Source organism: Pseudonaja textilis, chromosome 3 (assembly GCF_049901715.1).
Source record: "Pseudonaja textilis isolate UNSWEBS1 chromosome 3, rPseTex1.2, whole genome shotgun sequence".
Taxonomy (NCBI): Eukaryota; Metazoa; Chordata; class Lepidosauria; order Squamata; family Elapidae; genus Pseudonaja; species Pseudonaja textilis.
This window is the reverse complement of record NC_141992.1, coordinates 3,996,120-4,012,071: the sequence shown is the minus strand read 5'-3', so window position 1 is coordinate 4,012,071 and position 15,952 is coordinate 3,996,120. Positions and strand designations below refer to the sequence as shown.

General features: G+C 42.7%; 1 protein-coding gene across 1 annotated transcript in view; it reads right to left on the bottom strand.

Annotated features, from left to right (window-relative positions):
- The window catches only part of ANGPT4 (angiopoietin 4), a 38,590-nt gene extending 23,014 nt beyond the window's left edge, over window positions 1-15,576 (bottom strand). Inside the window, exon 1 of the mRNA XM_087928804.1 lies at window positions 15,059-15,576. Within this exon, the coding sequence (XP_087784930.1) occupies window positions 15,059-15,064 (6 nt within the window). The 5' untranslated portion in view covers window positions 15,065-15,576. The remainder of the gene's footprint in view (window positions 1-15,058) is intronic.
- Window positions 15,577-15,952: the final 376 nt, after the last annotated feature.

The following is a 15,952-nucleotide window of genomic DNA, read 5'->3' as shown; positions in this document are numbered from 1 at the left end:
CCGGGGGGAGTTGCGTTTCCTGAAGTCCTCTATTTTTAGGAGAGGTTCTTATAACAGATTTGTCTGATAAATTCCAGCTTTTTGGAAAGGCTCTGGGAAGCTGGGGCTTCCAACAATAAGTCAACGGAGCCAAGGGGTCCCCCTTGGTGGCAGCACAGAAGCTAGGAGCTTCTCAAAGAGCTTCAAAACTCAGCAAGGATAGAAGTCTATCTAAGATTCTACGATTCTACGATTCATACACTTGTAGAATTGGAGAATCAGAGAAAAATAGAATCACGGAATCTTAGAAACACAGAAACACAGAAACATAGAATCACAGAATCATGGAACCACAGAATCATGCAAACATAGAATCACAGAATCATGGAACCACAGAATCATGCAAACATAGAATCACAGAATCATGGAACCACAGAATCATGCAAACATAGAATCATAGAATCACAGAATCATGGAACCACAGAATCATGCAAACATAGAACCACAGAATCATAGAATCACAGAATCATGGAACCACAGAATCATGCAAACATAGAATCATAGAATCACAGAATCATGGAATCACAGAATCATAGAATCACAGAATCATGGAACTACAGAATCATAGAATCACAGAATCATGGAACTACAGAATCATAGAAACATAGAATCGTAAAATCATAGAATCACAGAATCATGGAACCACAAAATCATAGAATCATAGAATCATAGAAACATAGTATCAAAGAATCAAACAAACATATAATCATTGAATCATAATCACAGAATCATAGAAACATAGCATCACATCACAGAATCACATAAACAGAATCACAGAATCATGGAACCACAGAATCATAGAAACATAGAATCATAGAATCACAATAACAGAATCATAGAAACATAGAATCACATCACAGAATCACATAAACAGAATCACAGAATCATGGAACCACAGAATCATAGAAACATAGCATCATAGAAACATAGTATCAAGGAATCATAGAAAAAGAATCACAGAATCATAGAATCACAAAATCATGGAACCACAGAATCATAGAAACATATAATCATAGAATCACTGAAATATAGAATCATAGGGCTGGCAGGGATCTTCGAGGTCTTCTAGTCAACCCCATTGCCCAAGACAGGAAACCTTGTACAATCCCGGTCAAATAGCTGTCCAATCTTGGAATCCTCCAGCGATGGAGCACGCAGAACCTTAGGAGGCAATCTGTTAAATCGATTCATTGATCTCCCCGTCAGGAAACTCCTCCTGAGTTCCAGGTTGGATCTCCCTTTGAGGAGCTTCCACCCACTGCTTCTTGTCATGCCCTCAGGTGCTTTGGAGAGTAAATCGACCCTCCCCATAAGGAGCATCTGGAAAACAGTGCTGGGATTAATAGCCACCATCATGATTTGTCAAACAGAAGTTTTGGTCCCAATGACTTCACTTTTTCATTAACCATTTGTTGATTGGGGGTATGCAGTGGACATAATATATCTTGATTTCTTTTTTTATATATATATATAAAAGTTTTTATTTTTTAAGACAAACATATACAAACAAAACATAAAAACATAAAACCATCTTCCATTTTATATACATACATACATACATACATACATACATAAATATCAATATATCTTGATTTCAATGAAACATTTGATTGGAATACCCTATAGCATTTTGATTAGAGTGAAGGAGACTTGCGAAATCCATGCTCACTGCACTGTTTTTAATATATATTTCCAAGGTGTTTTGGATTTCATTAACAGACTCTGGTTTTCCAGTTCCTCCTTTCGATTTTTTTTGTGTGTGTGTGAAAGATAGAGTCTTCTTTAACTAGATTTATTGAAAGAGAATGGCCATTTGATTATAGAAATCCCCGGATTTCATTCTCTTTTAAAGAACAAAATTAGGCCAGAAGAAAATAGCTATTTGTTTTCCTTTTAATGAAATCATCTGCAGAGGGACTAAGCTTGCCTCGTTCCAGTGGCCATCTTGACTTTTCTGACTCCCTTGGACAGTCCTGACTTTCCTCAAGTCCAGAGTGCTTGATGCTCTCTGAGGGAAATAGAAGTTCCCTTTAAGAAACTGCTTCTTAAAAAAAAGAAGAAGAAATAATCCCCAGGATTAACACAGGAAATGGGTGGAAACTATTAATAATTCTCTGATCTTTTTGGAAAAAATAAATGTAAAGCAGGCCCTTGGGAGGTTAGAAAGAGAAGAGAAGCAAAATACAGAAACAGATGATTTTCTATTGAGGGAAAAGACTTGAAAATACAGGAAATAATTAACAAATGTATCCTGATTTTGAGCTTAAACCCCTGTTTCTTAAGTTGCGGCCATTTTAAAACATGTTGACTTCAACTCCCAGAATTCCTCAGCAGACATTCTGGCTGGGGAATTCTGGGAGTTGAAGTCCACATGTTTTAAAATGGCCGCAACTTAAGAAACACTGGCTTAAGATACACAATAGATTTTCCCAAGCTGGTGCCCTCCAAGGAGCGCTGGACCACAATTTCCATCAGCCCCGGCTCACATCAGGAGAACACTGGATGGGAAAACACCTTCTAGAACAGGGGTGGTCAATTAATCCCCCAAACCCCCAGGACTGCATTCATTATTGCAGTATGGATCTGTCCGAAGGACCTGCAACTTACCATAGGTGAAGAGGAAGGGTCTTCAAACTTGACAGCTTTAAGACTTGTGGACTTCAACTCCCAGAATTCCTGAGCTAACATGACCGGAGAAGGAATTCTGGGAGTTGAAGTCCACAAGTCGTCAAGCTGTCAAGTTTGAAGACCCTTGGTGAAGAGAATGGATGGTGGGCGGGGCTGGAGCACTGGATGGTGTGGCCAGAACCAATAGTGGGTGGTGACACCAATTCCATGGTTTTTCCTCACTTAATGTGTCTATTAATGTAGTGTATCTCAACCTTGGCTACTTTAAGACAGGTGGACTTCAACTCCCAGAATTCCCCAGCCAGTTGGCTGGGGAATTCTGGGAGTTGAAGTCCACACCTGCCTTAAAACTACCACGATTGAGAAATACTGTTGTGTGGCATACAAGCAGTCTTCAACTTACAACCATTTGTTTGGTAACCGTTCCAAATTACAACGGTACTGAAAAAAGGGATTTAGGACCGGTTTTCACACTTACGACGGTTGCAGCATTCTGTTTGATAATCTAGACCAGAGGTGGAGAAACTACAGCCTCTTTATGACCTGTGAACTTCAACTCCCAGAATTCCTGGTCTAAACAAACCTCACTTCCTTAACCATTCATCGTACATTTAGCCTCCAGACCCCTGAACAGATTAACAGAATTGGAAGGGACCTTGGAGGTCATCTACTCCAACCCCCACCCAAGCAGGAAACCCTACACCATTGGCAGTCCAGTCTCTTCTTGAAGGCCTCCAGGGATGAAGCTCCCACAACTTCCAAGGGCAACTTCTGTTCCATGGGTTGATTGTTCTCACTGTCAGAAAATTTCTCCTTATTTCTAGGTTGAATCTCTCCTTGATCAGTTTCCATCCATTGTTCCTTGTCTGGCCTTCAAAGGTGCTTTGGACAATAGCTTGACCCCCTCCTCCTCTCTGTGGCAGCCCCTCAAATATTGGAAGATCTCCCCTGGTCCTTCTCTCCCCTCGACTACCCAGGCCCAGTTCCTGCAACCGTTCGTTGTATGATTTAGTCTCCAATCCTCTAATCACCCTGGTTGCTCTTCTCTGCACTCTTTTGATAGTCTCAACATCTTTTTTTATAATGTGGTGACCAAAACTGGATGCAGGACTCTAAGTGTGGTCTTACTTAAGGCTTTATAGAGGGGTATTAACAGTTCGTGTGATCTTGATTCTACTTCTGTGTTGATGCAGTCTAGGGTTGTGTTGGCTTTTTTGGCAGCTGCAGCGCACGGCTGGCTCATACTTAAAGTGTGTTCCACGAGGTCATCTAGACCCCTCTCACAGTTACTGCTGTTGAACCAATTCTTGGCTGCCACAGTCAGAGAACATCTAACTTCTAACCTCCTCTCCTCACTTGGAAGTCTTTTGAATGTTGAGAACACTGCAAAAATGCCTTCTCCGGGAACTTGCGTCTAGCACGAGACGCCCGAAATATCCAACTTTTGCAGCTTCCTGGGAACTGTCTGGGTTCAGTTGTCTAGGACAAATGGATTTAGCATCTGGATGGTTCCTTTTTAATCGTGGTACCTCACTCTCAAGCTGGCCCCTGACACAAAACCTCCCTGCTTTCAGCCGCCCCCGCAAGGACTAACAATACTCCATGTTCTCCTTCGGCCAAAATTCCATTTCCTCTGCGGTGACAAACATAGCTGGATTGAGAACGACTCTCACCATCAGCCCTCTAGGGCTTAATTTTGGATGCGGATAATCCTCGATTTACGACCATTCAGAGAGCCTGCCATTTTGGTCATAAGTTGTGATGGTCGTTAAGTAAGTCACCACATGACCATGCCTGATTTTACAACCTCTATGTTGGTGGTCATTAAGACCACAGTCCTTAAGCCTTTTTTTCTTCTTCTTCCTGATATTTCAAGACCCCTATTTTTTTTTTAATCCAACAACCATCCAGATTTTTCTCTTTTAACAGAAGGACAGGGTTGGAAGGGACCCTGGAGGTCTTCTAGTCTGGACCCACCCCCATCCCCCATCCCCGCTTAGGCAAGAGACCCTCAAGATTTCAGATGAATGGTTGTTAGATCTTTTTTCAAACTGACTGGCCCTCCCTTTTTGTTTCATTTCTTCCTTCTCTCCTCAACAGACAACAAAAAGGCATTAAAAGTTGTAAATCTAATCTTACGAAGCTTCTCCTCTGGAAATATTGAATTGCTAACTAGGGCATACAAAACTTTTGCCAGACCAATACTTGAATACAGCTCATCTGTCTGGAATCTGCACTGCATTTCAGACATTAATACAATTGAGTCCTGAAGTATTTCACGAGAAGAGTCCTACACTCCTCTGCTCGCAACAGAATATCCTACACCACCAGGCTTGAGATTTTGGGCTTGGACAACCTTGAACTACGCCACCTACGATTGGACTTAAGTGTAGTACACAAAATTATCTGCTACAATGTCCTACCAGTCAATGACCAGCTTCAACCACAACAATACAACAGCACACACCAAGTAAAAACTCAAGGCAAACCGCTCCAAACGCGAATGCAGAAAGTACGACTTCAACAACAGAGTGGTCAATGCCTGGAATGCACTACCTGACTCTGTAGTTACATCCTCTAACCCCCTCACTCCTTTAACCTCAAACTATCCACTATTGAACTCACCCCGTTCCTAAGAAGTCTGTAAGGGGCGTGCATAAGTGCACCATCGTGCCTCCCGTCCCTGTCCTATTGTCTCCCATTCATTCGTACTTATTTCCTGTATTCTTACTCATGTTTATACTTGTATCTATTACCTTGTAAGCAATTGACAAATAAATAAACGATCATCAGAGTTGGAAGGGACCTTATAGGTCATCTAGTCCAACCCCCTGCCCAAGCGGGAGCCCCTACACCATTTCTGACAAATGGCAGACCAATTTCTTCTTGAAAGTCTCAAGCGATTCACTCTCTCTCTTCCCTCATTTCCAGCCATCTCTGTTCGTTTCCTTCAGGAACCCGATCCAAAGAAAACAGGGCTTGTAGAGTGGTTCCAGATGAATTTGTGAAATGCGGCCTATTTTCGGGGGGAAGGCGGGGAGGAGGAAATGCCGTGTTTTCAGAGAGGCCGCTGAAAGACGTGGTTCCCACTCTTTGTAAAAGGACCCCATCATCAAGCTTCAGATGTTCCTCACGCGTTGGCCAAGAGCTCAAGAAAGCGAGCTGCAATTTAAAAACGGATTCAAATAGAAACCTGGCCAGACTCGAACCCGGGCATGATCCCAACCGCCCCGCAAAATGTTTGAATCAAATGAGCGTTGGGTTTCTCAACACAAAAATCCAGGCACCCAAATGCCATTAGTGAGTAAGATTTCTCCATCAGGATTTGACACTGGGCCCCTTCTCCCCCTCCCCTCACAACTCTTAACAAACTGCTGAGAAGCAACGTCTCAGGGTCTGCAGAAAAATCACATTAAAGGTCAACGTTTCTTACGGGGCACAGTTGGTCAAACTTCTCGGTTGCAGCGTCTAATTTATTTTACAGACATCCTCTTTTCAAGCAGGGCAGAGAGTGTAAACAGAGGAACAGAATTGGAAGGGACCTTGGAGGTCTTCTAGTCCAACAACCTGCTTGAGCAGGAGACCCTATACCAAGGGTCTTCAAACTTGGCAAGTTTTAAGACTTGTGGACTTCAACTCCCAGAATTCCTGAGCTAACAGGACTGGAGGAGGAGGAGGAATTCTGGGAGTTGAAGTCCACAAGTCTTCAAGCTGTCAAGTTTGAAGACCCACGGCTCTACACCATGTCAGACAAATGGTTGTTCAATCTCTTCTGGAAAACCTCCAGTGATGGGGCCCCCACAACTTCTAGAGGTAAGTCATTCCATGGATTAATTGTTCTCGTGTCATGAAATTTCTCCTTGGTTCTAAGTTGCTTCTCTCCTTGATTAGTTTCCACCTGTCGCTTCTTGTCCTGCCTTCAGGTGCTTTGGAGAATAACTTGACTTCCTCTTTCCTGGGAAGATCCTCCTGGGGAAAATCTACCTGTGCGGTTACTGAGTTGACCCCTGACTCGGAAGCAGATAATCAATCAATTGATCAACCAACCGGTGTGAAGAGCTTCTTTGAGACGTTCATAATGTTGGGGAAACTGAAAGGAAAGAAGATGATGGAAGCAAAATAAAGAACGGTTGCTGGAATTGTGTGCGTCTAATTTGAAGAAAAGAAGGACTAGGGGTGACACGATAGCCGTCTTCCAATATTTGAGGGGCTGCCCCAAAGAAGAGGGAGTCAAGCTATTCTCCAAAGCACCTGAGGGCAGGACAAGAAGCAACGGGTGGAAACTAATCAAGGAGAGAAGCAACTTAGAACTAAGCATAAACTTCCTGACAGTGAGAACAATTCACCAGTGGAACTGCTTGCCACCAGACATTGTGGGTGCTCCATCACTGGAGGATTTTAAGAAGAGACTGGACAGCCATTTTCTGGGATAGCATAGGGTTTCCTACTGGAACAGGAGGTTAGACTGGCAGAACTCCAAAGTCCCTTCCAACTCTGTTATTCTATTCTAAATATTGTTAACATGAGTCATAGTTGACGGACTCAGTTACAGCAACAATGAGGGCCTATTAGAAGATCTAAAGCAGTGGCCCCCAACCTTTTTTGTGCCACGGCCCGGTACCGGCATCACAAAATGATCCGCGGACCGGTACCAGCATCAGCACAAATGACAAGGCAAGGCGAGCCAAGCGACCAGCCAGCCAGCCAGCCATCCCCCGCTTCTCCCCGCCACCTTCAACTCCTCCTTTGTACCTGTGTCGATGGGCTTCGGGACGGCTTCGGGATGGTCGCTCGGCTCGCCTTGCCTTGGGTGCTGAAAGAATCCTCGCGCCTTAGTTTCGTTCAAAGCCCCCCCCCCCCTTCGATGAAACTAAGGCGCGGGGATTCCTTCAGGACCCAAACGCCGCTTTCCAACCGGAAAAGCTCACCTGGAAGCACTTTCTCGTCAAACAAGATGGCGGCGCCCAGCAAACCGGCGGCCCGGTAGGAAATGTTCCACGGACTGGTACCGGTCCACGGCCCGGTGTTTGGGGACCCCTGATCTAAAGGACCACATTAGGAACAGATCACCCTGGAGAAACCCTATCTATGTGATCGCTAAAAATCAATAGAGACTTGAGGGGCATATAATCAATCAACTTTCTTTGACAAGCCCACACTGTTGAGAAAAGTGGAAGGAAACAGAAGAAGGCAGGGCTGGGATTCTACCAGTTCAGGCTGGTTTTTATAGAACCGGTTGTTACGATTCTGCACCCTTTGGAGAATAGACAAATCATGCCCCTGGCTGGCCCTGCCCCTCTCCCCCTTCCCCTCCCCACCTAGTCAGTCCTTATTGCATATGCACGGCATCGCGCGCGTGCCCAACATCACTGACTCCGTTCTCCCCTGCCCAGTCACGAGGGCAGGATGCTACAAAAAAAAAGCCACACACCCCAAGTCACATGGCCATGCCCACCTAGCCACTCCCACCTAGCCACGCCCACAGAACTGTTGATAAAAATATTTGCATCCCACCCCTGGAAGAATGCACCCATCATTCTCAAGTCCATTGTATGCATCTTGTGCATTGACAGTAAACATTTGATTGATTACCCGAGTGGAAGGACTCGATTACAAATCGGTGGAAACACCATTCAGTCTGGAAAAGTTGAGCTCTATGGTTGCTAAGAGAAGAGGCTGATTTGATGTCACCTAATCAATCATTGTTAGGAAAGAGGGAAAGAAAACGGGTGACCAGAAGAAGGTATTAGATGGATTCAGCTACAGTGATGATGGGGAATTATTGGAAGATCTAAAAGACCAGACTGGGGACAGGTCCTTCCGGAGGACACTTACGTGATTGCAAAGAGGTGACCCTGACTTGTAGCACCTAATCAACCATCAATCAATCAATCTGAAGATAGAGCTCCTTTCAGAAGTCCCTAACGTTGGGAAAAGTAGAAGAGAAGAAGACAACCAGGAACAAGGGCAGGAGAAGAAAAAACAATGGGTGGAAGTTGGTCAGAGAGAGATGATCCAACCTGGAAATAAGGAGGAATTTCCTGACAATTGATCAATGGAAGAGTTTTCTTTCAGAAGTTATGGGAGGTTTTCATCATTGGAGGTTTTCATCATTGGAGGTTTTCAAAAAAAAACACATTTATCCAGGATGTTTCAAAGGCCCTTCTCTCAAAAGACAACTGAACTTTGTTTTTCTTTCAAGACGTTTCACTTCTCATCCAAGAAGCGTCTTCAGTTCTGACTGAATGTGGGGAATGGAAAGATTTATATTCCTTGCAATCAGCTTAACGACCAGATGACTGCAAGAAATATAAATCCTTCCATCCTCCACCACTCAGTCAGAACCGAAGAAGCTTCTTGGATGAACATCTTTAAAAGAAAAAAAAACAAGAAAGTCCAGTTGCCCCTTGAAAAAGCACCTTTGGGACAACCCAAGATGACTGAAAATCTCCACAGACACTTTCTCTGTGGTTGTTAAAAGCCCGTTGTGAGTTGATGGTACATAATCAAATCAACATTGTTTGTATGATTGAGAACTTCCAGGGATGCCCTGAATGCAGCCAATATTTATTCCAGGAGTTGCCAGCAGTTGACATAAACGTTTTGTTTTAAAAACCCTGTTTCCCAGCACGGAATAAGTACCTTGTTTATATAAAGTGCCACGAGGGGAAAAGAGGAACAGACGAGGATGGGATTGCAGTGAACCCCAAATCTGTTCTCAAATTTTCACAAAGTTCCCTCAGGATCATCAAACCACTCTGATTTGTGTATTGCTGCTGAACCACCATGTTGTTCTTGTTCTTGATTTATTTAAAAAAAAAAAAGTTCTTATTTTTCTTTTTCGTTGTTTATTTTGTCCCTGATTATTCATCCGGCATTTTTATATTGTGGTTACATTGCGAGCCATCCAGAGCAGTTTGGAATCGGATGAAGCCTAAACTAAACAAAATAAAAAATTTAATTAAATTTTCTTTAAAACAGTGAAGTGACGTGATAAAATAAGATAAAGTCACTTTTCTAAAATGGTATAGGTTCTCCTGCTTGAGCAAGGGGCTGGACTAGAAGACCTCCAAGGTCCCTTCCAGCTGATTCATTCTATTCTATTCTAAAGTGACATGAAGTGAAATGAAATAATAATTTTATTTAAATTAAATAAAAAAGTGACGTGAAGTGGTGAAGTGAAATGAAGTAATAAAATAAAGAGTGAAGTGAAATGAAATAAAATAAAGTGGATAAAATAAATAAAATAATAATTTTAATAAAATAAAATAAAAAAATAAAGTGACGTGAAGTGGTGAAGTGAAATGAAATAAGGTGAAGTGAAGTGAATAAAATAAAATAATAAAAATAAAGTGACGTGAAGTGAAGTGAAGTGAAGTGAAATGAAATCATTTTAATAAAATGAAATTAAATAAAATAACAAAATAAAATAAAATCAAAAAATCAAATCAAATCACCATTGGTCTCAGGGATGTCTTTGTCTGAGGGTCAAACAAATCAAAATGGCGGCCATAACCATGAGACCAAAGCCTCCCCCAGCCCTTTTTAACAGTTAGGGTTTCGATCGTGATTGTGGCTGCCATCTTGACTTTTTTGCACTCTCTCTCTCTCTGTGGACCCTTCCGGGTTGGTTACCCTTCTTACAAAAATCTAATCTTAGGCAGTAAAGTGGTGATGAAAGCAAAAAGACTTTAGGATTAGGAATTCTTTACGTTTTACTCCATGTCATTCTCCAATCATTCTTTCGACTTGAGTGGTCAGATTGCGGTAAATCCTCCATCTCGGTTTATCTCAATCTGGGCAATTTAAAAATGTGTGGACTTCAACTTCCAGAATTGTGGTTACATTGTGAGCCACCCTGAGCTGTTTGGAATTGGTTGATGCCTAAACTGAATAGAATAATAACTAAAATAAAATAATAAAGCAAAGCAAAGCAAAGCAAAGCAAAATGAAATGAAATGAAATAAATTAAATTAAATTAAATTAAATTAAAATAAAATAAAATAAAATAAAATAAAATCACCATTGGTCATAGAGATGTCTGTGTCTGAGGGTCAAAAAAATCAAAAATCAAAATGGCAGCCAAATGCTGGCTGGGGAATTCTGGGAACTGAAGTCCACCAAGTTCAAGTGGACAAAATTAAGAAGCATTTTGCTCCATGCATTAAATAGGTGATCTCATCTAGGCTACATTTCAAACTCATTTTGCTTTGGTTTTTTCATGTTGCTTTGGGACCAGAGAATCTGTCAATCATATCCTCACATTTACCAAGAAGTTTAGGCTGAATGACCTAAACCATGGGAGTGGTTTTTACTGGAAACCAGAAGTGAGTGCCAGTTTCCAAGAAAAGTTATTGAAAATGGACAGGAGGGTGGGACATTGCAAACATGCATAAATGCAGGTCAAAAATGTGATCATGTGCCAAGGAAAGGAGGACACTGGCGCTCTGGAACCTGGTCCACCATAGCTGGAAAGGTATTTATTGATGGTTTGAGGTTGGAGAAGACCTGTGAGAAGACCACGGAGTGACAAAAAAAGGAAGCCATGGATCGTTGGATCAACCCCAAAGTTCTCACTTGAGGCACAAATGACAAGATTCATTTTGGACACACAATGTTGAGGTTGTAAAAAATGCCCAGAGTTGAGCACCAAAGATAATTTAGGGCCTGGAGACTAAATCATAGGATGAACCGTTGAGGGAACTAATATGTCTAGGGCAGCGGTCTTCAAACTTGACAGCTTGAAGACTGGTGGACTTCAACTCCCAGAATTCCTCCTCCAGTCATGTTAGCTCAGGAATCCTGGGAGTTGAAGTCCACAAGTCCTAAAGTTGCCAAGTTTGAAGGTCCTTGGTCTGGACTAATAAGGAGAAGAATTAGAGGCGATTTGGTAGCAGTGTTCCAAATTTCCTGACGGCGAGAAGAATTAACCAACGGAAGAGAAGCCTTCAGAAGTTGTGAGTGCTCCATCACTGGAAGTTTTCAAGAAAAGATTGGACAACCATTAGACCTGGATTGTATAAGGACTCCTGGGGGCTGGGGGTTCGACTAGAAGACCTCAAAGGGTTCCCCTTCCAGTCCTATGAATTCTATGGTTCTACTTCAGGGGTCTTCAAACTTGACAGCTTTAAGACTGGTGGACTTCAGCTCCCAGAATTCCTCCTCCAGCCATGTTTAACTCAGGAATTCTGGGAGTTGAAGTCCACCAGTCTTAAACACGCCAAGTTTGAAGACCTTTGTTCTACTTTCCGATGGGATCAAGCAAGAACATTAGGAATACTCAGCTCACAGGGTTCCTGTTACGGTGAAAACAGAAGGAGAGTGTGCTGAATACATTTGCCACCTTGACTTATTTGTTCAAACAACAAAGGCTGGATATAAACAAACAAACCAACAAATAAACCAACAAATAAACAATGCACTCAGTTTCATTAGCCACTTAAGAGTCAGCCTATGGTGAGATGGGAGACACATGAATTTAATAAATAACGAACTTTGGAAAGGCAAATGAAATACAATCCATTTTTGCTCTCCTACTGTCATCCTCCCACATCTGAAGCTCGGGTAGCCAACCTGGTGAGCTGCAAGAGATCTTGGAAGCGAGCCAAGTGCCTTCTTTTGCCCCTTCCCCCTTCCCCCAAAGGTGACTCAAGTAATGTCCCAGAGAAGGCTGATGACACCCAAATTTTCCAAGTTCCAGGTAACAGAATAACAGAGTTGGAAGGGACCCTGGAGGTCTTCTAGTCCAACCCCTTGCTCCAGCAGGAAATCCTATATACCATTCTGGACAAATGGCTGTCTAGTCAACCCTCCAGGGTTGGAGCATCTACAACTTCTGGTGGCAAGCAGTTCCACTGGTTAACTGTTCTCACGGTCAAGAAATTTATCCTTAGTTCTAGGTTGCTTCTCTCCTTGATTAGTTCCATATTTGCTTCTTGTCCTGCCTTCAGGTGCTTTGAAAAACAGTTTGTTTGTTTTTTAAAAAAGAAGAGATTGGACAATCACTTGTCTAAAATGGTATAAGGTTTTCTTCCTGGGCAAGAGGTCAGACTAGAAGACCTCCAAAGTCCCTTCCAACTCTGTTATTCTGTTATTTTCTCCTTGATTCGTTTCCATCTGTTGCTTCTTGTCCTGCTATCAGGTGCTTTGGAGAATAAATTGACCCCCTCTTCTTTGGGGCAGCCCCTCAAATATTGGAAGGCTGCTATCAGGTCACCTCCAGTCCTTCTTTGCATTAAACTACCATAGACATCTCCAATTCCTGCATCCGTTCCTCGTATGTTTTAGCCTGCAGTCCCCATAATCTTCACTGCTCTTCTCTGCACTCTTCCTAAGGTCTCAATCTCTTTTTTTTCATATCGTGGCACCCAAAACTGGATGCAGAGACATGATAGCAGTCTGCTAATATTTGAGGGGCTGCCCCAGAGAGGAGGAAGGGGGTCAAGCTATTTCCCAAAGCCACCGAAAGCCAGACAAGGAATAAAGGATGGAGACTGAACGAGGAGAGATTCAACCTGGAAACAAGGAGAAACTTTCTGACAGTGAGAACAATTAACCCATGGAACAGAAGTTGCCTTCGGAAGTTGTGGGAGCTTCAACCCTGGATGCTTTCAAAAAGAGATTGGACTGCCATTGGTCAGAAATGGTGTAGGTGTATTTCCTGCTTGGAGCGGGGGTTGGACTAGATGACCTACAAGATCCCTTCCAACTCTGTTAATCTAATCAATATCCCCAGAAGTTATAAAGTGGTACTAACACTTCACTCACCTTAATTCTATCCCTGTTAATGCAGCCTCTGTGAATCCCCACCTGCCTCCATTCAAACTCTGGAGTACTCATGACTAATGACCTAAGTGCTAGAGCCCACTGTAACTACATAGCCAAAAAGGCATTAAGAGTTGTTAACTTAATCCTACGTAGCTTTTTCTCTGGTAATATTACACTAATAACTAGAGGATACAAAACATTTGCTAGACCAATACTTGAATCAGTCTGGAACCCGCATTACATATATGATATTAATACAGTTGAGAAAATCCAGAAATATTTCACAAGAAGTGTTCGCGACTCCTCTACTCATTGCAGAATTCCTTATGCCACCAGACTCAAAATTCTAGACCTAGAAAACCTAGAACTAGGCCGCCTTGGGTTCGATCTAAGTACAGTATATAAAATCATACATTGCAATGTCCTACCTGTCAATGAATACTTCAGCTTCAACCATAACAACACAAGAGCACACAATAGATACAAACTCAAGGTTAATCACACCAAATTTGATTGCAAGAAATACAACTTCAGCAACAAACTGGTCAATGTCTGGAATACTCTACCTGACTCTGTGGTTTCTTCCCCAAACCCCAAAAACTTTAACCTTAGACTGTCTACTATTGACCTCACCCCTTTCCTAAGAGGTCTGTAGGGGGCGTGCATAAGCGCACCAACGTGCCTACCATCCCGATCCTATTGTTTCTTTTCTTTTTTCTTATATGTATCCATTTCATGTATTCATAACTATGTTTACACTTATGCTTGTTATCTAATAATCGCTTGACTAAATAAACAGATTAGATAGATGATAGATAGATAGATAGATAGATAGATAGATAGATAGATAGATAGATAGATAGATGATAGATAGATAGATAGATAGATGATAGATAGATAGATAGATAGATAGATAGATAGATAGATAGATGATAGACAGATAGACAGAGACAGAGACAGACAGACAGACAGACAGACAGACAGACAGACAGACAGATGATAGAACGATGATAGAAAGATAGATAAATAATAGATAGATTGATAGATTGATAGATGATAGATAGATGATAGAAAGATAGATAGATAATAGATTGATAGATGATAGATAGATAGATGATAGACAGATAGACAGAGACAGACAGACAGACAGACAGACAGATAGATGATAGATAGATAGAACGATAGAAAGAATGATAGAAAGATAGGTAGATGTTAGATAGATAGATAGATAGACAGACAGATAGCCAGGGAGGGATAGATAGATAGATGATATAGATAGATAGATTGATAGAAAGAATCATAGGAAAATAGGTAGATTATAGATAGATAGATAGATAGATAGATAGATAGATAGATAGATAGATAGATAGACAGATAGACAGACAGACAGACAGATAGACAGACAGATAGATAGATAGATAGATAGATAGATAGATAGATAGATAGATATAGATAGATAGATAGATAGATAGATAGATAGATAGATAGATAGATAGATAGATAAATGGTACTAACACTTCACTCATCTTAATTCTATCCCTCTGTTAATGCAGCATCTGTGAATCCTCACCTGCCCCCATTTTGCGCTTTTTTTAAAAAAATAAAATAAAAAATAAAAAATTACCTTCATGAGCCACTGAGTGTTATTTTCCAAAATCCTCTCCAGCTGCTGGACTCTCGGGCTGGGCTGCCCATCGCTCTCCGGGGGGGGAAGAGTCCCCGGGAGAATCCCGCTGCAGGGCGTTGATGCCCAGAGGGTCTCCGCCGGGGGCGGTTTGGCAGGGGGGAGGATCCGCTTCGGGTAGGACGAAGGTGTAACTGCAGCGCCCCTGCTGAACCCGGTGGGCGCGGCGGCGGAAGACCCCTTCGCTCGCCCTCCTCTGGCTGCCCTTCGCCCCCCGGACTGCCAGGAGGGCACCCAGGACCAGGAAAGCCAGGAGGAGGAATTGCATGGCGGCCAGGTTGGAGGTGGAGGGTGGGAGGTGGGGGGAGCCGAGAAAAACCCACCCACTCACCCTTCTCCCCGGTCCTTAAAGTTGGTTGGTTTTGGGTCTTTTGTCTCGGCTGCAGCCAGCCCCGGGGATGCGAGAGTGGGGCTGGTGCCAACGGAGAAGGCTGCTCTTCCTTCTGTGGGTCAGGCGGATTTCTCTCCCCCCCCCCCCAGCCACCCCCGCCACCTTTCTCAATGCATTCACATTCTGTAAAATTAGAACTTCCTCTCTCTCTCTCTCTCTGCCCCTCCTCCTTTCCTCCCCCCCCCCTCTTTTTTTGACAGGCCCCCTCTTCCTCAACAAGTCTGATTCCACACACCCCCTTTAATCATCCGGCTGGTCTCTGGAGGTATGAGGTCAGTTCTGAGGACGAAGAAGTGGAGGAAGAGGAGGAAGAGGAGGAGGAGGAGGGGGGGGAGACCAGAGAATTTGAGGGGCTGCCCCAAAGAGGAGAAAGAGAAGAAGAGAGATGAAGGAGAAAGAGAGAAGAAAAAGAAGAAAGAGGAGAAAAGAAGAAGGAGAAGGAA